At 46.2% G+C, this 22,269-nt stretch overlaps 1 protein-coding gene across 5 annotated transcripts in view; it reads left to right on the top strand.

Moving 5' to 3' along the window:
- pphln1 (periphilin 1) overlaps positions 1-22,269 on the top strand; it is a 111,050-nt gene that overhangs the window by 63,959 nt on the left and 24,822 nt on the right. For all 5 annotated transcript variants that reach the window (XM_084330633.1, XM_084330632.1, XM_084330636.1 and 2 more), the window contains one exon: positions 713-768. In XM_084330633.1, the coding sequence (XP_084186759.1) occupies positions 713-768 (56 nt within the window). The remainder of the gene's footprint in view (positions 1-712; positions 769-22,269) is intronic.

A 22,269-nucleotide genomic window follows, 5' to 3' on the forward strand; every position in this document is an offset into this window, starting at 1 on the left:
CCTCCCACAAGCCGGCTGCAATGTGGACTAAGTCATACATAGCACAAGTCCCCTCCGGTACTTGAGGTAACAGCAGTCGCATCTTTTCACCTGCGCAGCTCGATCTCTCAGTGGCGAGGAGTAACGCGTGGGAGGCTCACGCTGCCCCCGACACTTCCTGATTCTACTGCGCAGGCGCACCAACCGACCTGTAGGAGTCGCTGTCCACAACGCCCGATCCCCACCCATCAGTTTCCCACCCCCTAATACGGCCAATGTGTATTAGTACGGACGACCAGCTAAACTGAAAGCAAATGTGGAGCGCTGGGCTTGAACTGACGAGCCCAGCGTCTCCAGCATTTCGTGGTGAGCGCCTTGCCCACTACGCCACGTAGCCGCCCATGGTAATGCCGCTTTCTAAGCATATTACTGTAATATAATGCTTTATAAGTTAATTATAATACCAATATATTTAAAATTGTATGTATACATTCTAACATTCAAGGTAAACAATAATTTTAATAATAATTGTATTATTCCACGATATGGATTTGCTTCATTTAAGGCATTTATGCTGCAACCAAGAAAGCTTTTGCTAGCCTCGGTCCAAATTGTGTGAAAAAAATAAACAGGAAAAGTTAGTCTAGACTAGAGCCCTGCTCCCTCCATGTGTTTATTTGTTTTTCATTTCAGTCTCACTGTATGTTATTTTTATGTCCTCCTCTCTATTCAGACAAGGTTCCCGGTCTGTCAGCGGATGCCTCTCCACAGAGCACAACGTCAAACAAGGTGAGCCAGAGTCAATGAAGAGGCTGTGTGTGTAGGCAGTGCTAAAATGAGGACGAGAGATAGAAAGGGCTCTCGCCCACCTAGGGCTTGTGTATTTAGGTGTCACTTAAGAATTATGTTGCTTATCTTTGTGGCGCTACTGCTTTGATTGCACGCAAAGTATTTAAGTTACTGAACATTCTGAGCCGTGTCTATACTGTAGCTATGTTAGAATTACCGTAGCTACGTTGGAGAAGTATTTTAAGTTACTCAGTTGAGTTGTGTTTTGCTTATATGGTTTGGAGGAGAGAGACGGGCATTCGCGTTTATGAAATGTGTGCGTCCTTGTTAGAATAGGAGAGACTGATTGAAGACCAGTTTTCTAAATTAGCCTGTAGAATGGACTGAGAGCGTACTCCGGGTTCGCACAAGGTCCTTAACACATTGTGCGCCAAAAACGTGATAATTCGTTGTTGCCCGCCATGCGCTGTGCGCCAACAACGAATAAACACGTTTTTGGGATCAATATTAAATTTTTTCGCCATGGCATTCATAATTCATCCAGCCTCCCTCCGGGACTGCAGCTGGACCCTGTCTGATATTGCAACACCTCAATACCGCCGCCTGGTGGATGTTGGGCGAGTTACACGCCAAGCCAAACCGGAAGTGGCGCTCGGTGCATCGAGGAAATTCCTCCGGCAGTAATATATTGTAACGTGTATCAGATACACACTCGAGTGCATGGGATCGCTTTCGAAACGCAATAATCAATATGATTTCTGCGTTTATTGCGTCATACTAACGGGAAATGGATCTAGCAGATCGACGTCAAATAATTGGAATATTTTCCCTCCAGTCTCATCGGCGAACGGTAAGAGGAATATAACGTTATTTTCAGCCCGATTGTTTATTCATTTCACGGCAATCCATCTGATCAACATATCAACCCATACTAAATAAAGCCGTTACTATCTGACTATCTGACTATCAAGGAATTATAAACGACCCCCCCCCCCCCCCCACCTTTCCTTCACGCATGATAAAGCATAATATATACCGATCATATACATTTTAATTTTTTTAATATAGCGTGTATAGGAAAGAAACGCCAATCGATACTCTATCATATGAGTCAGGGGCAGGGCCTATAACTCGCTTTTTAGGAATTACTGCAGAAAATCTTAAACATACTTATATTCTCGACGGTACTAACACGACAATGTATGAATGAAAAAATATAACGTTCCCACATCCGGAACGATAGATACCCGATGTTGAATGGGCCATAGTAATGTCAATATAGCTATAATATTTAAAAGGTTATAGCCCTGCAAAGAAGGTAAACATCTCCATAGGGTTACAGCACTGGCAGACTGGGCATAAGGATGGGTACAATGCATGGCAGACAATGTGTTAAAGTGCTTAATTTTTTTATTATTTTTTTTTAAGTCGAGGCCTGGAATTCCCATTTTTTAACAAGGTGCTTAACAAGTCCTTGAAATTCAAATCAACCCTTCGTTGAATGTTTTGTTCCGCTTTTTTTGTTCTGTTTTAATCAAATCTGACGAGTCGCTGTTTCGCGTGCTCCAACTGCTTTTCCTCATTTATTGGCGTGTGATGCTCTAGCTGGCAAGCAGGCCAAGAAGATGCTTAAAAAAACAGCATTTAAAAATGAATTGTATCCTTTGAGTGACATCCTTGAAAATGAAAAATAGTGCTTGGAAACATACTTAAAGTCCTTGAATTTCATTTTACAATGTCTGTGGGAACCCTGTAGTAAGTTATTGAGCAACATTCCCTGAACTAGGCTTGAGAGTCCACCCCAAAATATACTTTTGAGGAACTTACAAACACTGGCAGAATATCCGATTGAATGCCCATGCATTTTTGGAGTTGAATGGGCACTGCTTCAGTGAACAAAGCATCGAGGACAATACTGTTCGTATACAAGGCCATTATTGGTGACCTTCCATCTTATATCTCCACACTGTTAAACTGGTCCTGTGGATTTTACAGGTACCTAAAGTTAACACTGAGCATGGGAAGTCCGCTTTTAGCTTCTCTGGCACGTGGAACATCTTACTATCCACTCTGAAACTCAGTACACTGGTATCCATTGGTCAGTTTAGATCTTTGATACCCAATAATTCAGATTTTAGTATTATTACAATTATTTGAATTTAATTGTTCCAATTGGTTAAATCGTTTTCTTTGTTGTTGCACTTTTTATATTGTGTGATATATTTTCTCGACATCACTGTAAATGACAGCTTGCTCTGAATGATCATCCAGATTAAATTTATTTAACCTTTATTTGACCAGGTAGTCACTTGAGATCAAATATCTCTTTTTTTTCGAGCAAGACCTGAATAAGCCTTGAATGAATGATGTATGTATTAGAAAATTAAAGACACGCCCCCCCCCCCCATCCCACCACCAGCAAAGTACGGGTTACAACGCGTTCCCACGACCACAGTGATTTTCTTCTTCTTAAGGTATACCATGGTCTCGACCTCTGTCACTGTACATCTGAACGCATCATCTGGAAGTCTTTAAATTGCAGTTCTCTCTCTCTTACCTCTCAGAAGTGTTTAGTCCCATTGAAGTATGTTAATGGCTCTTTAAAGTGGCCTTCACGTGGTGCATGAAAGGGAGCGGGGGGGCCGTGCCTTGACCTGCGGTGTAAGCAGACTTCAATCACAGCGGGGTGGTGTGTGTGTGTGTGTGGGGGGGGTACAGGATAGGTCCTCACACCGGAGAAAGGAATGTGCTTCTTCTCCTTCTTCTCCACAAGCCTTCTCGCCCAAGTCTGAAATATTTCGTGTAGTGCCGTACCGAATAGATAATTCATAACATCGCCGTTCGAATTCTTTTTTTTATCCACTTTTTCTCACGTTTTCTATATTTTCTCCCATCCCAATTTTCGTATCATCCAATTCAACCCTCCCCTGTCACGAACGCTGTTTCTTGCCTCCCACAAGCCGGCTGCAATGTGGACTAAGTCATACATAGCACAAGTCCCCTCCGGTACTTGAGGTAACAGCAGTCGCATCTTTTCACCTGCGCAGCTCGATCTCTCAGTGGCGAGGAGTAACGCGTGGGAGGCTCACGCTGCCCCCAACACCTGATTCTACTGCGCAGGCGCACCAACCGACCTGTAGGAGTCGCTGTCCACAACGCCCCCGATCCCCACCCATCAGTTTCCCACCCCCTAATATGGCCAATGTGTATTAGTATGAACGACCAGCTAAACTGAAAGCAATGTGGAGCGCTGGGCTCGAACAGGCGAGCCCAGCGTCTCCGCATTCGTGGCGAGCGCCTTGCCCACTACGCCACGTAGCCGCCCCGCCGTTCAAATTCTAAATCAACATTCGAATGATCTATTTTATTTTTATTTTTTGTATGCGTCTATTCATTCCGTTTAAACCAATGGGGTTTTTCTTCACAGTTGCAGATAAAAGATTAGGCTACACTAATATTATAGTATTATAATAATAATACGTCTCGATTTTTGGTGCTTGGTTTATCCGGTCTGCTTACGAAAGGCAGCATACGTGCTTTCGGTGATGGATATGTCCCTGCGGGTTATAGCAGTTTAAACAAGAGTCAAAGTGCCCGGCTGGGCTTACGGCTGGGCCCGGGGGCTCTATGTCTCACTGTGGCCACCCAGACAGACCGCCTTAGGGGTCCTCGACTCTTAACTTTTATCATAGAATCTGGGCCTCTTAAGCCAGATCAACTCCCTATAGTATGGGATATGTGTTTTGACCACGTGGACTGAATCGTTTTTGTGAAGGCCGCAAACATTTCTAGAGGTCAAAATAACAAAACGTTTGTCTTTTGCGTTTCTACTTGCTTGGCTTAAACAACAATTTAGAATTCCAGAGAGAAAAGGGCGTCTGGGTGGCGCAGCGGACATTGCGCTCGTCACCAAAGCAAGAGCCACGGGTTCGACTCCGGCTGTCGCCGTTGCCTCCGGCTTGGGCCAGCCGTCATACTAACTCAATTGGCAGAGTTAGCGGGTGGAAGTCGATGGGTGGTAATCTGGACGTTGTGGACAGCGACTCCTACAGGTCGGTTGGGGGACGCCTGCACAGCAGAGACAGGAGATGGCGGGGGTAGTGTGAGCCTCCCACACGTTACACCTCGCCAATGAGAGTCCGTGCTGGCAGGTGAAAAGATGTGACGGGCTGCCTCCTTGTGTACCGGAGGGGACACGTGATGCAAGGCTTCTATCCTCCCTACAACCGGCCAGTGGGGGGCATATGCGAGCAACGTTCAAGACAGGGGAGGGAAGAATTGGCACCGTGGAATTGGGATGGGAGAAAAATAGAAAAGAGGAGAAAAAGTGGATAAAAAATTAAGAATTCCAGAGGAAGTTGACAGCACTTTTCCTGCAAAGCCAAAACTGAAATTGGGTCGATGGCTTATTTTTCAGCTGTTTTCACTTGTGAGTGAAAGACTAGAGTTTTTTTTATATAGTCGTCCGCGGCCTTCCGTACCCGTACAGTACGACCCGGATCCACTTGGATGCGACTTGAACGATGCCCCCCGAGGTTGTTCCATGTTGCTTCTCTTTGTAAATATGTAAATATTTGTTGTATACTCACTGGATCATCTTTTTTCACCGCCCCAGGCAACACTCAACACGACCTTTTCAACACGACCGCACGCTTTTATACGCCAAGAGATCAGAGGATAGATAGACAACACACACACACACATGTACACACACACAGCCCTCTATCCATCTCTCTCTCTCTCTCTCTCTCTCTCTCTCTCTCTCTCTCTCTCTCTCTCTCTCTCTCTCTCTCTCTCTCTCTCTCTCTCTCTCTCCCTCCCTCTTTCTCTCTCTCTCCTCTCTATCTCTCTCCCCCCCTCTCTCTCTCTCCCCCTACCTCGCCTCCTAATGTGCACTTTCCAGAACCGCATACTCCACACACACACACACACACACACACACACACACACACACACACACACACACACACACACACACACACACACACACACACACACACACTCCTCCCCTCACAATCAACTGCTGTGATGAAAGTTGATTTTTTTTTTAAGTGAGAGTCTACCGCCCCTACACACACAAATACGCACACATGCGCGCCACACACACACAGCTGCGTTTGATCTGACGGGCGGTACAGTGTTGTTGCTCTCTCCTCTCGGGGGCACAAAGCCATAACCCCGGCCAGATGAAAGGACTGTATGCTGTGCCATCAGTAAAGCCTGTCTTAATGGCCCTTCCCCTCCTCAGCCTAACATGGAAGCTCAACAAACGCACACACACAGCTATAAAAGTAAGAGTACATATACAGGGTTACGGGATCAGTAATATGATTACAGAAATGGTAACTAATAGGGCTGCAGCGACTAATTTACTAATTAGTCGGCAACAATTCTTTGTAATGTTACGCATGTTATGTTACGCTGCACCTCCACGGCCTGCCGTTGAAGCCATTTGATGTGAAGCGAAGCCCGTTAACTTAACACAAGACCATTACGTTATTATGCAGTCTCAAAAAAGGTCTCCATGTCTTATTAAAGGGTTTCAAGGAGAATCACATTTTCTCAAGTTTGATGCACTCTCTAGAACCTCTTTGATCCATCTACCATGTGCGTGTGGGGGGGGGGGGTGAAACATGTTTCCACTTTAAAAGGATGAGACGTCGGGCCAATAAAGTTGTGAAAGCCAGAACCCTTTGCCTTTAGTATGGGAAAGTTTGCTTTAGGTGGAATGCCAAATATTGCTGTGAATGGGTTTTGACTGCCATGTTGCAGCATCCTGCAAGGTTTCAAATCTCTGTGTCCAGTAGTTTAGCGGCCTGAGAGACGGGACCGTAACACATGCATGAGGTTAGCGGGTGAAGTGTTTACACCTATTAACCTTTTCACTACCACACTACAGAAGGTTTACCCTTTCACTGCCACACGACAAAGGGTTAACCCTTTCACTACCACACTACACAGAAGGTTGCCCCTTTACTATCGCACTACAGACGGTTAACCGTCCGTCTGTAGTGTGATAGTAAAGGGTTAACCTTCTGTGTAGTGTGGTAGTGATTAGTGAAAGGGTTAACCATTTGGTAGTGCGGTAGTGAAAGGCATCACTAAACGTTGGGATGGGTCTTTGCTAACCTGCCGTCGGTGTAGTGGATTCTGTGCAGAATCTTTTAACCCTTTCACTGCCACACGACAGCCGGTTAACCCTTTCACTGTGACAATACAGAAGGTTAGCCCTTTACTATCACACAACCGACGGCGATGCTCCATCATTAGCTCCGCATTTTCGGAGCTAATGATGCTAATGATGGAGCATCGCCGTCGGTTGTGTGATAGTAAAGGGCTAACCTTCTGTCGTGTGGCAGTGAAAGGGTTAACTGTAACAAGCTATGCTTGGCACCCATTGAGGACGAGTGGACCAGATTTGACAAGAATATCCATTTAGTTCAACTTGAAAATGCATTGAGGGCACGCCCTCTTTTTCAATGATGTCGATCATGGAAACATAATAATAAATACATGATAAATACAATAAAAAAAATACAATATACAATAATAAGTGCAATCATAATAGTTTATATAATCAATTAAAACAATGTTATGGTGGACTGGTTGGTGATTAAGGATTTAAACTGAGCAAAGGATACCAAAGTATTGAGTTTTACAGTTTGTTGTATGACGTGTCAGGCGCACACAGAAGCTAAAAGCAGATTTCCCAAGTTCAGTACAAACTCTTGGTTCTTTAAGTGCGAGCCGGTCACTGGAACGTGTACCATAGGGGTCCAGGTGTCCACGCCAACAAAGAAGTGAGATAAATTGGGCAATCTCCCAAGTATGGCTTTATATAGAAACAGTTTCCAGCTCTGTACAGGTCCACCTGCCGTGCACTTCAGTCAGTTTGAGCGAGACGGCCTGTAATTGAAACATTCCATTAGGCTGTCAATGGTAGACGTGAGGCGTTGGTGCTGTGGCTCCACGGTTGAAAAGTGATTTTGGAAGTGAGATGGATATATTCTGTCAACCATTAAATATATATATACACACCCAATGGCTGTCTCAAACAGAACAGAACCGAGAAGGGGAACAGAGGGAGGAGCTGGTGCTGCTGGCTGTGAGACGTATGTTTTATGTTAGGTTAGGATTTTGGTCTTTGATGGCGCGGTCAGTTTACACTAAATCGTTTAAATTTGCTAGTTTGTTTGTATTTCAACAAGTATACTTAAATCAGCCCCCCCCCCCCACCCCCACCTGATTAAAGATGAGTGTTAACAGTCTTTCACACCGTCGTCATGGCAGCCGGGTGGTCTGGCGGCTGGAAGAGGCCCTTCCCCTTTAAGTCGAAGGTTCGACCCCCGTCATGTTTTCGTCCCTGTTGGAAGTGTCTCTGAGCGGGTCACTGAACCGCCCCCCCGCCTGCTTCAATGGCGTCGCAAAGGGCTGACCCTTGCACTCTAGTCCCTCTTCTTCTGAAGAGCCTAAAAGTATGTATCGTCTAACGCCGAATTCTCACAGACGGCTGTGAGCGGCGGCGAAGTGGGGAGATTTGAGACCATTGCCTAATGCGTCTACGCTACGGGAAACAGGGGGGAACAGGGTCCTGCGCTACGGGGAACAGGGGGGAACAGGGTCCTACGCTACGGGGAACAGGGGGGAACAGGGTCCTGCGCTACGGGGAACAGGGGGGAACAGGGTCCTACGCTACGGGGAACAGGGGGGAACAGGGTCCTACGCTACGGGGAACAGGGGGGAACAGGGTCCCACGCTACGGGGAACAGGGGGGAACAGGGTCCTACGCTACAGGGAGCAGGGGGGAACAGGGTCCTACTCTACGGGGAACAGGGGGGAACAGGGTCCTACGCTACGGGGAACAGGAGGAGAACAGGGTCCTACGCTACAGGGAGCAGGGGGGAACAGGGTCCTACTCTACGGGGAACAGGGGGGAACAGGGTCCTACACTACGGGGAACAGGGGGGAACAGGGTCCTACACTACGGGGAACAGGGGGGAGCAGGGTCCTACGCTACGGGGAACGGGGGAACAGGGTCCTACGCTACGGGGAACAGGGGGGAACGGGGTCCCACGCTACGGGGAACAGGGGGGAACAGGGTCCCACGCTACGGGGAACGGGGGAACAGGGTCATACGCTACGGGGAACAGGGGGGAACAGGGTCCTGCGCTACGGGGAACGGGGGAGCAGGGTCCTACGCTACGGGGAACAGGGGGGAACAGGGTCCTACGCTACGGGGAACAGGGGGGAACAGGGGGGAACAGGGTCATACGTTACGGGGAACAGGGGGGAACAGGGTCCTACACTACGGGGAACAGGGTCCTACACTACGGGGAACAGGGGGGAGCAGGGTCCTACGCTACGGGGAACGGGGGAACAGGGTCCTACGCTACGGGGAACAGGGGGGAACAGGGTCCCACGCTACGGGGAACGGGGGAACAGGGTCCTACGCTACGGGGAACAGGGGGGAACGGGGTCCCACGCTACGGGGAACGGGGGAACAGGGTCCTACGCTACGGGGAACGGGGGGGAGCAGGGTCCTACGCTACGGGGAACAGGGGGGAACAGGGTCCTAGGCTACGGGGAACAGGGGGGAACAGGGTCCTACGCTACGGGGAACAGGGGGGAACAGGGTCCTACACTACGGGGAACAGGGGAGAACAGGGTCCTACGCTACGGGGGAACAGGGTCCTACGCTACGGGGAACAGGGGGGAACAGGGTCATACGCTACGGGGAACAGGGGGGAACAGGGTCCTACACTACGGGGAACAGGGGGGAACAGGGTCCTACGCTACGGGGAACAGGGGGGAACAGGGTCCTACACTACGGGGAACAGGGGGGAACAGGGTCCTACTCTACGGGGAACAGGGGGGAACAGGGTCCTACTCTACGGGGAACAGGGGGGAACAGGGTCCTACGCTACGGGGAACAGGGGGGAACAGGGTCCTACGCTACGGGGAACAGGGGGGAACAGGGTCCTACGCTACGGGGAACAGGGGAGCAGGGTCCAACGCTACGGGGAACAGGGGAGAACAGGGTCCTACGCTACGGGGAACAGGGGAGCAGGGTCCAACGCTACGGCGAACAGGGGGGAACAGGGTCCTACACTACGGGGAACAGGGGAGCAGGGTCCAACGCTACGGGGAACAGGGGGGAACAGGGTCCAACGCTACGGGGAACAGGGGGGAACAGGGTCCTACGCTACGGGGAACAGGGGAGCAGGGTCCAACGCTACGGGGAACAGGGGGGGAACAGGGTCCTACACTACGGGGAACAGGGGGGAGCAGGGTCCCACGCTACGGGGAAGAGGGGGGAACAGGGTCCAACGCTACGGGGAACAGGGGGGGAACAGGGTCCTACGCTACGGGGAACAGGGGGGAACAGGGTCCCACGCTACGGGGAACAGGGGGGAGCAGGGTCCTACGCTACGGGGAACAGGGGGGAACAGGGTCCTACGCTACGGGGAACAGGGGGGAACAGGGTCATACGCTATGGGGAACAGGGGGGAACAGGGTCCTACGCTACGGGGAACAGGGGGGAACAGGGTCCTACACTACGGGGAACAGGGGGGAGCAGGGTCCTACACTACGGGGAACAGGGGGGAACAGGGTCCCACGCTACGGGGAACAGGGGGGAGCAGGGTCCTACGCTACGGGGAACAGGGGGGAACAGGGTCCCACGCTACGGGGAACAGGGGGGAGCAGGGTCCTACGCTACGGGGAACAGGGGGGAGCAGGGTCCTACGCTACGGGGAACAGGGGGGAACAGGGTCATACGCTACGGGGAACAGGGGGGAGCAGGGTCCTACGCTACGGGGAACAGGGGGGAACAGGGTCCTTGGAAGTGCTTAAAGTATTGATTTTTGACAAATAAATTCAAGGCCTGGAATTCCTTGAAAACCGCAAATTTAACAATGTGCTTAAAAAGTCCTTGTAATTCAAATCAACCATTCACATTGAAAGTTTTGTTCATCCATGATAAAAAATTTCTGAATCAAGAAATATATTTTTTAATGTAAATCTATAGTGTAACTAATAGTCGGAAATTGGTTTTAAGCCATAAATATTGCATAACATTTTTTGTTAACAAAAAAAAACATTTAAAATTGAATTGTGTGCTTTTTTAAATGCAAAATAGTGCTTGGAAAAGTACTTGAAAGTCCTTGCATTTCATTTTGCAATGTCCTGGCGGTCCAAACTAGGGATGTCCCGATCGCCTTTTTTTGCTTCCGATCCGATCCCGAGCATGTGATTTTAAATATCTATCGATCCGATCGTTTCCGATCCGATCTTTCACATTAGTAATCAATTTTGACGCATTTTTGTCAGAAACTGGCAGAGCGAGACAAGCCCAGTATAATAGTTGCCTAGTATAATAGTCCGGGGCGCGAGAGCGGAGGCTTTTGTTATTACATTCACCCTGAGAAATGTGCTTCTGCTTCATATGAGAAATATTAAAAGTTTCAATATATGTTTGCACATTAGTATACATTCAGTGTTCGACTTACGTAATGGTCCATTCTGGTCTGAAACGGCGACGATCATCCTCAGTCACGTAACGTTATCCTTAGTCTGAAAACTTCGCCTCCAGCCTGCTGCTTCATGAGTTTTTCCTCCACGCGGAATCTCCTCCTTGCAAACATTGCAACTGGCTTGACTTTATATTTTAAAATGCTTAGTTCCAAACCTCTGACATTAAGTCTAGCTGCTCAAGTCAGTGGATATTAACCGTGTTTCGGGAGCGACGTGTTGTTGTTGTGATCAATTCAATGTGGTCGCGTGTAGCGTGTAGCGTCTAAATTAAAGGGAATGTTTGTTGCAACGGTGAAAATTAAAGGGGAATGTGTTTGTTGTGGATAATTATTCTGCTCTGTGTGACAATAAATACATTAATGATGATATATTATATGTAATTTAAAACCAAAACTAAGGCCTCCGTATGAGTTTAAGACGTGGACATGGTCATGTTTGTTGAATAAAATTTTTCTTTTTTTGACTGCCGATTTTTATTATTATTTTTTCCCGATCGCCGATCCTCTGAAAAGCACGTGATCGACGCCGATTCCGATCACGTGATCGGATCGGGACATCCCTAGTCCAAACCCTGGGAGAGGAGCCTGGCCACCACGGCAAACCCTCCAAAACCTGCCGCTCTGAAAAGTTTACTACCCGTTGACTTTCATCAGGGCGGGGCGGGCAGCGCGTCTGCCAATCAGAAATCATGACGGTGACGGTAACTGCATTTCCTTCTTCTTGTAACTACTAAGTAAATTCTTAAAGTTAGAGGGGTGAATTCACAAAGAATTTAAAATAATTCTCACTGGCACAGTGCCTAACTTCGGTCTGCACAAAATAATTTATAATTTATTTGTCCGTGTTATTCAGCAGTAGGCTATTATGAGCAAACTAAATTTGTTAGATTGGACATTTTGTTTAATTATTTCAAGCGGAGAATTGAGAAATTCAGCACTACTGATAGATGAAGTTATATTGAATAACATGACAAATGAGTGGGTGAACAAAGCAATGAGTGCTTGAGAGGTTAGTCACCTCACAAAAAAATGCTTCAAATATTTGCATGAATAGAACAATTAGATTGGACATGTGATTATGTATGTCATCGTGCAGCACAAGCACAATACAACGAAAATGAATAAAGAAACTCATTATTATTTATTGATCCCAGATGAACATTCTGACGGTCGGTCTGCAGGCGGTCGGTCCCCGTGCACGTCGCTATACATTAACACTTTCCGTGCCGGCCATGCGGTGCCCCGGAACCCTGTTGCGTGCCACCACCCACTTCAATGACAGAGCTCTCATATTTGCGAACGCATAAACTATATCTTAAATTATGGCTGTGTCTAATATGGCCGTCGCTTATCAATGACTTGTTTGCAGTCAACATTGTCGAAACGGATAATTTTTCCCCCTCTTTTTTCCGATTTTTCTCCCATCCCACTGTTAGTCGTTATGCCAATTCCCAACCTCCTTCCTGGTTGTTGCGCACTTTCCCCTACTGTTGGTCCGAGAGGCCGGAGACTGTCACATGCTTTCCTCCGACACATGTGCAGCCTGCCGGCAGCCAGCCTGGCCGCGCAGATTCTCACCGGGAGAGTGTAACGTGTGGGAGGCCGCACTACCTCTCTCCAGATCCTACCCTCGCTGTGCAGGCGCCCCGACCGAACTGTAGGGGTCGCTGTCCACAACGCCCAGGACCCACCCGCCAGCTTTCCCCACCCCCCCGAACACGCGAACCCAGCGTCTCCAGCGTTGGTGACGAACGCAATCTCCGCTACGCCACCTGACCGCCAACGGATTGTTTTTTAATCTGTTCATTTCCGCTTTATACCATTTTGAAAAACGCTAGTTTTTTGAAAGTTTCCGAAAAAAATATATAAAGATTCTGTGATAAACGCCCTTTACTGGAATACACTGGAATACACAAAACACGTTGTCATTTTTCGGCCTATTTATGAATCGTTTTCAAATAAACGCTAGATTATCGATAGTATATGTGTACTTATGCACGCTATAGAAGCGGGCTGAAAAATCGATTATCTTATTTCCTGATCAGCACACACACACACACACACACACACACACATATGGCCCACGTTGATATATAGGTGAAAATAGCTCTGATTATCCCAAGACTGGTAAAATAGATTCCTTACCTCAGATCAGATGTTCTCCAAAAAGATTATTCCAATTCCTGATCGCCATTCCAAATATCGATCGCGTTTATTGATCCAACGCTGGGTACTGGAAACACATATTCTCCGCTGTTCTGGTGGTGGGCAATGACTTGGATCGTCTCCGGTTACTTGTCTGACAAGTAAAATGTGGAAGCAGGACTTTTTTTTCTCCATGCGTTTCATTCAATCCAATCCAAATGGATGCAGTACCATCCGGAGAGACGATAGGGGGCGGTATTTTCCCTGTTTGAGTTCAGACAGATCCCCACTGGTAACGTGAGGCTAGATTGATGGAAAATTAATCAAAATCGATCATTTAAAAAATAACGATTAAAAACTAGATCTCTCGTCGGCTGGCACTCAACGGTTGGCATGAACTAACGAGAAATCACATTTAACATTTTAAGCATTTTATGAGCAAACAAAATTTGTTAGATTAGACGTTTGGCCAAAACATGGCCAAAACATGTCTGGAGATTATAGCTTGCTAACATTAACACTTAAAAAAAAATTTCACCAGTTAACCTGAAAGGCGTGCTGAATGCAACGTGTAATGCAATTGGCAGTAATGCAACGTCATGATTGTCGATTGATGGGAGTATCGATAAATAGACAGAGTTGTTTATGTAGGCTATATTAACACTTTGAGCGCCACGCTTAGCGGTCATCTCTACCGCTAGATGGCCAGCTTGATAGTCATTTCCGCGGTGTTTCACTATATTTGCAAAGCTGTGTGTGTTCTAGGGGTGGGATCGATCCAGATCGATATATCGATCTATTATCAATTATCAAATAGGATCGATGCAACGTAAAAAAAATCGATTCATATTGCGATACTCTTATTTTGAAAATCCCCTCGTGAGCATATCCGCCCGCCCGGCTGCAACAACAGTAGCTCAGCGCAGCTCAGCGTGTGTAGACGTTAGACAGCATTGCTTCAGAGTCCGCCTATTTCCCCCGAAATAAGTGCCTGTTGTTTTTTTCCCCACAAGGGGTCAAATGCATCTAACATGCTTTCCATCCTCGCCATTCCTTTATGCCCACGTCGCGCTAAATACCGAAATTAACGTTGCGTTAGCGTGAGCTAACTAAGCTAAGCTGATAGAGCGATAGAGAGAACAGCAGAGGTCCACTAGGGACTGGGAAGGAGGGGGGGTTACTGCATTCTCGAGATAGCCCCACTAACAGGATAGTCAAGAGTTTTATTTGTCACGGCATACAAGTATACAATGAAATGCGGGTGGTCTTGCCCGCAACGATGTGCAATACAGTAGTACAACATATAATAGAATCCAATAAAAACAAGAACAACATTGTGCAATAGACAGGTAATATAGTGGGACATCTCGGTATCGGTACATAGTTATTTACAGAGCATGTAGGACATGTTAGGTCCTTTGGTAGTGCAATACACTGTTACTGTTGCTATACTATTTTTAAAGTGACCTTTCCTTTGTGGCCCTAAGTGTGGGCGTGTGCAGCATGAGTGTGTGCCTGCTCATGTTAAAGTGGCTGCTAGTGTGCGAGCGTGCACAGTGTGCGTGTCGTGTGTGTGCTCATGTGTGCTTGTGTGTGGAGAGTTCAGTGTTCTGTGGCACTCAGTGTTCATTGTTCAAGGCTCTGATGGCCTGGGGGAAGAAGCTGAGCCGAAGCCTCTCTGTCCTAGTAGCTGGGGTTTGCAGGCGTCTGCCTGACCTCAGCAGCTGGAACAGGCTGTTATTGGGGGTGGTGAGGGTCTTTCATTATTCTGCAGGCTCTGGATTTGCACCTCTTGTTGTATAGAACCTGCAGGGGAGGTAGTGCAATACCCGTGGTGCGCTCGGCTGAGCGCACCACTCTCTGTAGGGCCTTCTTGTCCTGTGCCGTGCTGTTTCCATACCAGGCAGTGATGTTTCCAGTCAAGATGCTCTCTACAGCTCCGGAGTAGAAGGACTGGAGTATCTTCCCTGATACTCTGAACTTCCTTAACTGTCTCAGGTGGTAGAGGCGCTGCTTCGCCTTTTTTACGACTGCGTCTATGTGTATTGACCATGTCAGATCCTCTGAGATGTGGACCCCCAGGTACTTAAAGCTGCTCACCCTGTCCACGGTAGCCCCGTTTATCATCAGTGGTGTGTGTGTCTCCTGCTGTCCTCTCCTATAATCCACGATCAGCTCCTTGGTTTTACCAATGTTCAGGAGCAGGCTGTTGTCCTGGCACCAGCGTTCCAGTACCTCAACCTCCTCCTGGTAGGCCTTCTCGTCGTTGTCCGAGATCAGCCCCACCACCACCGTGTCGTCTGCAAACTTCACTATGGAGTTGGAGCTGAACTTGGCCACACAATCGTGTGTGTAGAGTGAGTACAGCAGGGGGCTCAGAACACAGCCCTGGGGGGACCCGATGCTCAGGGTGATGGTGTTGGAGGTCTGACCCCCCACCTTGACCGCCTGGGGTCTTTCACTCAGAAAGTCCAGTACCCAGGCGCTCAGGGCGGAGCTCAGACCCAGCTCGATCAGCTTGTCCACCAGTCTGGTGGGGACTGCACCTTCTGACTCCCAATATGCCTTTTCCAGCCAAAATACAGCGCTGTGATAGGATATTAAAATAGAAAAAAAAACGAACCAAAAACTGAACAGGAGGTCTATTTGTATTAAAAACAATAGATTGTTTTTCATTTAAATGTCTGGAAGAGATCAAAAATAAAAATGTCAAATGATATTTCCATTGCTTTTTTTTTTTTTTTTTTTTTTTTTTTTTTTTAATGTTACTGATTGTGTTAAATGGGCATATAATATCGTCTCATATCGATCGCAGGCACCTGAATCGTATTGTATCGTATCGTATCGTGGCAGACTTTGTGATATCGGAAAATATCGTATCGTTGTCCAAAGAATCGATATCGTATCGTATCGTGATGAAACTGGTGATTCCCACCCCTAGTGTGTTCTGTAGTATTATAGCTGTGGAGACAATGGTGTAGGGTTGCACGGTATACCGGTATTAGTATAGTACCGCGGTACTAGAGTGTTCGAAATGATACTATACTGCGTTTGGGAAAAAAAACTGTATTTTTCTTATTTATTCATTTATGCATGCAAATGCCTTCCTATTGGAGCACAGCGCTGCTGTCAGTGGTGACGTTGCGCTAGTTTACCGGAAGCAACATTCAGGAATGAAGAACAACAAACTAGTCACGAGAGCTAGCATAGCTTGTCCAACGAATGTTGGCATCAATGGCATGACTACAGTACTGATAGGAGCTACTGTAGCACGTAACGTTAGTTATCACAACAATCGGCAATCGCAGTGAGGATCTTTATTGATTAAAGTTAGCTAGCTAGCTTTAACTAGAATTATAGTTCGCTAGCTATATAAGTTAACATTAGCCGAGTTTATTCTATGCAAAATGTGCTGGCTAGCTAACGTTAATCAATAAAGATCCTCAATGCGATTAGTTAGTTATCATAACCATCTGCAATCGCAGTGAGGATCTTTATTGATTAACGTTAGCTAGCATGGCTAGAATGATCCGGATGATCAGAGGAAAAATATCAAAGGATCAAAACCCGAGAAATCTCGGGTCTGGCGCTCAACCGCTGGCGAGTTAACCAGAGAAACCTCAGGTCTGGCCGTGAATGAGTTAAGCAGCACATATAAATGACGAACTAACTTAGTTCATTAACTCATTCCCCGCCAAAGACGAGTTGACTCGTTATAGCCCGCCAATCGAATACTGCCAACGAGTATACTCGTTATTGGATCGTTATTTCTTTCATTCGCTACTTACATTCATAAACATGCAGGCCGCTGTGTGTTATCACTGGGGATGGGTCTGAGATTGCAAAAGTCCAATACCGCATCCTAACGCCTTGCGGCCGCTATTGCACTCCATTTGAAACGATGTGGCTTGGTGTCTGGGCCGGGCAGGGTCAAAATACTCCGGCAGGGCAAGCGGTTCTAACGGATGCATCGACGAGGGTCCCCGACCCCTGGATCATGTTCATGGCTGGATTACGTTGGAAACATGGTCGACATCAGTACTTGGAATGGCGATCAGATAATTGGAATATTCTTTTCGGGACAGATCCTGGTCAAGGTAAGGACTAAATGGTATCAATATTGCGTTGATCCAAAAATTCCTTCATGCGATCCGGAGCGTGTGTGTGTAACGTATTCCGTTGGTAGCGATCAAAGCACGGAGGGGCGCCCCCCATCCCCCCCTTTCATGCATGCATGATGAAACATAATACCGAATCTAGCGTTGATTTCAGATTGATTATTGATCCAGGCGAGGAATGGCACGATTTATAGTGAAATGCAGTAAAAAGCTGTTTGGCGGAGTTTCCTGGGATATTACACACCACGGTATAAAACGGCGAATGTATTGATAAAACATTTTGAGTTTTTTGCATATTGACCGGAAGAAACTCAATGACAATCGACTATATCATTAGATCCATAGCTATAATATTTAATATAGTTTTAGCACTGCAAACATCGGCATGCACCCCCATTTCATTACGGCTCTGGCACACACAGCCATACGCCCACAGCGACCTCTGGCTTCCAATGAGTTAATAATTAACATAAATAGCATGGTTTATGTTTATTAGGATCCCCATTAGTCATCATTGACGTGTTGACTATTCTTCCTGGGGTCCTCACAGATATACACATACAAATATGAAACATTCAGTATAAATCAGTCATATATCACATACATAATCAATAAAAACAAAAGGTCATAGGTCAATCCATTTCACCATACCTTTTAAAACAAAAACAAAGTAAACAGTTTGGATAACATGGCTGCAGCTACACTCATGCAGGACATTTATTGATTTTCTTCTGGATTATGGCTCCTTTCATTTTCTTTTTGAAACTGTCCTTGTTTTCCGTCCGTATGATATGTAATGGGATTGTCGTGGAAATTACTAAGAACATCCAATGAGCCCAGTAAATCATTGAGTCGAGTTATAAAAAAAAAAAAAAAAAAAAAAACATAGATTTATTCATTGTGGCCACAGTGAAAATGATCAGTTTATAGAGAGACACACAAGCGTCTGACCAGAAAGTGACCAAGAGGTCTGGTCAGATACAGATTAAATACACAATTGAAATGACGTACATTAGACAACCAGCTATGACAGAAAGGTAAAACCAAAATATGCTCAAAGGGAGAAATGAATAAACAGCATTGGCTAGGCGGTGTTATTATTATGTCTCCACTGGAGTGGGAAAATAACCTCACTACGGCTCTACTGCTCCCACACTAGAAAAGGAAAAGATTAGGTCAAAAGTCGTCTTCTCCCCACACTCCGGAGTTGTTAAAGAGACAGTCGTATACACTTCATGTCTATCATTGGTGGATAAAAGCATAGAAATACAATTGAGTGGGTTTACCCAAGGTACACATGTTCTTTAAAAACCGAATCACACTGCATGCCAGTCTCTGGTCCACCCTCATCCACGACAGTCTAGCATGCATTCCCTCCACACTGTTCCTTATAGAGCAGTGAAGAGTGAGTCGGGCAGCTCTATTTTGAGTGAGCTGGGGTTGACTAAGCTCTTGCTTCGACGCGCTAGACCAAATTGCTGGGCAGTAGTCAAGATGGGACAAGAAAGACTAAAGATTGTACTACCATTTTAATTGGTAATTATTATGGTAATAAATAATAATATGTAGGTTATTGATCAATGAATGTATTGATAAATTAATTAATATTACAAATGATACACCAGTAGAAGTCATGTTATTTCCTCATTGTGAACATGCTGCGCGATTGTCGGTCAAAAATCTCCCGCTGTGGGGCTTCTCTCATTCATAACCATGGAAGCGATAACAGCCTGGCAAGAATCGCCCGCTGTGTGCATTGGATTTAAGAGCTTAGTTCCCTCTCCCTCATTTTGAGTGTATTTCTTCCCCTTCCTGATATTTGACAACAGACTGCGCCGCGAGCAAACTGCGCTGGACAGAATCGGAAGCAAATTGCACACCTATGGGCGTGTTTGCGCTAGTATCTCATCCGCGCAATATCTTTAGTGAATAGCGTGCAAAGACGGAGCAGATACCACTCGCAAAAGTTCAGTTCAGCGTTTGGGACGGAGGGCCATGGTGATCTGCTTCTTTCAACGTTTCCCTGATCATCAAATCCCTCACGTTAGCTTATTAACACTTGGAGTGCCACGGACGCGTTTTGTCGTTAGTTCATGCCGACTGTTGAATGCCACCAACGCTATATAGCGTTTGTTTGTCGTATTTTTTTTTATTAGCGATTTGAATTCATATTTCATCAATGGAGCCTCACGCTAGTGCTGCAGACTCTCTCTGAGCTCCATTGGGAAAATACCACCCCCTATCGTCTCTCCGGGTGGTACTGCACCCCATTGGATTAGACTGGGGGGCGGTCCAGCCTCCTCATTTTACTTCTCCGGCGAGGCATCTGAAGAGACCCAAGTGATCGCCGAGCCGGAAAACGCGTGGAATACATATTTACAGTACCCAACGCTGAATCAATAAACGAGATCGATATTTGGAATGGTGATCAGGAATTGGAATAATCTTTTTGGAGAACATCTGATCTGAGGTAAGCAATTTATTTTCTGGAACGTAGAACATTCTGGAATGTTTGTGGTGATGTCATAATAGTACTTCCTAGAACATAAAAAATTCTAGAACCACCGTATGACGTCATGATAGAAAGTTATGGAACCTTCGTGATGTCACCGTATGATGTCATAACCGAACATTCGAGAACATTTGGGTCTCTATAGCTGACATTCTGTCAGAACGGCAGTTTTGCATCTTCGACAGGACTGAACAGGATGCACTCAACAATAGACTGAAGCCAGGAACCAGCAGGTGGATTTACGGCTTTCACATTACGAAGGAATTTTCATCGAGTCGGCGGTAATTTTGGAGACTGGGAATTTTTTTTTTTTTTTTCTTACCTTGTAGTAGTACTTGTATCTTGTAGTAGTATTTGTAGTAGTGACAGGAATATTTAGGGAAAGTAGATTTAGGACCACTTCTGTAAAGAGACTTTGCAAATAAACCATTTGGATATCTTTACTTTGCACTGGAGCGGCTGTGGACATTGCTTTTCTTTATCAACGGACGTACTACTCACGAGTAAGTAATTTGACCAGTGGAGTGGATCGTCGGCCCTCAGAGGATCTATTTTCACAGAGATATCAGTTTGTGCCCCCCGTGTGTGTGTGTGCGATCAGGAAATGAGAGATTATATTTGTCTAGCATGCATAAGTACACATATACTATCGATAATCTAGCTGTAACTGAGGGGTTACAAAACCCTGACTGTATTAAAGATTGTGATAGATTAAACCACTGCTAGTTATGTACTTTAATTACTGGCCAGACAGTACATCAAATATAGATGGTGAACACTCACAAGAACACGGCATTGACACAGAAATACTATTGGAGGGTAATTTATTATTATTAGGCAACGTTAGGTTACAGAATGAGAATTAGGGTCGCGCTTGTATGGCGAAGAATATACGTAAAGTCAGTCAAGAGCATAAGTCACTAAGAATAGCAGGAATCCTACGATGGGTCTAAGCTGACGCCACCTGTTGTATAGTAGCAATTATATAGGGCAACACCGGTACCAACTGGAGACAATGGGTTCCCTCCGGGGTGTAAGGCCTGGAGGCTAGAGGAATGTTCGGGTACTCCGTCTGAGTCAACGAGGAATAAAGAGACTCCAGGTACAGGAGTCGGTGCTTGTAAACTCCCTTGATCAGCAGCAAAAGCAGTAGTTGTAATCCAAAATGCTCGACAGCATTGATGACAGCTAGCCAGCCCCGTCCACGAGGCAGGCCCGAGTGGTAATCCTCACGAGGTTAAATCCCAAACGATAGTGGAAATCAACGATGCTCTTCTCCGGTAGTCACGTCCCAAATCAATATAATCCAACCAGGAATGGTTCTGCAATCGCCGGCGCCGATTCTCCTGTGTACATGTCCAACGGTTCCCCGCCTAGGACTCCTCGGGTGTGGGCGACGTATTTAGGCCACACAGCCTGGTTAAGTGCACTAGCTAAAGACACGACGAACCGATGGGTAATGCTACACACGGAAGAACTGTGGCCGCACGATATACAATAAATGATCGACTATTGACTTCACATTAGATTAAGTCGAACTCAACGTTACTTCATTAAACTCTGACACTTTAACATTCTATTCGCACGCGGTTCTCAATGCTCTATTTAGACGCAAGGTTGCTCACTTCACTGCACGTTGACTCGTGGTGAAGGTGGGTAAGGTTTAGGTAAGGTACTGCTGTTTACACCTGCGCCAATATATATACTTAAGTGAATATCTAGTCCCAACCTCAGTCCTTGTCTCGTATTACTACGCTGACTCTGGGCATGTTCTGACATGCCTGCAGTTGTCTTTGAACTTGCCGTTGGGGGCTTGCGCGTTGGCGCCTGGGGGCGCTGTCCAATAGGAGAGCGAATATTACTCTGGTCTGAACGCAGGTAAAGGGATATTCCGTGTATATATATAAATAATATACAAAGTATATCAAACGATGCATATATTCAAGATTCAAGATTCAAGATTCAAGAGTTTTAATTGTCACGGCATACAGGTATACAATGAAATGCGGCTGGTCTTGCCCGCGACGATGTGCAATACAGTGGTACAACATATAATAGAATCCAATAAAAATACAGCGGTACAACATATTAATAGAATCCAATAAAACAGTGCAATAAACAGGTACATGGTGTGCCATCTCGGTATCTGTACATTAGTATTTACAGAGCATATAGGACATGCTAGTTAGCTTCA

This window comes from Notolepis coatsorum (assembly GCF_963971535.1).
Source record: "Notolepis coatsorum genome assembly, chromosome: 15".
Classification (NCBI taxonomy): domain Eukaryota; kingdom Metazoa; phylum Chordata; class Actinopteri; order Aulopiformes; family Paralepididae; genus Notolepis; species Notolepis coatsorum.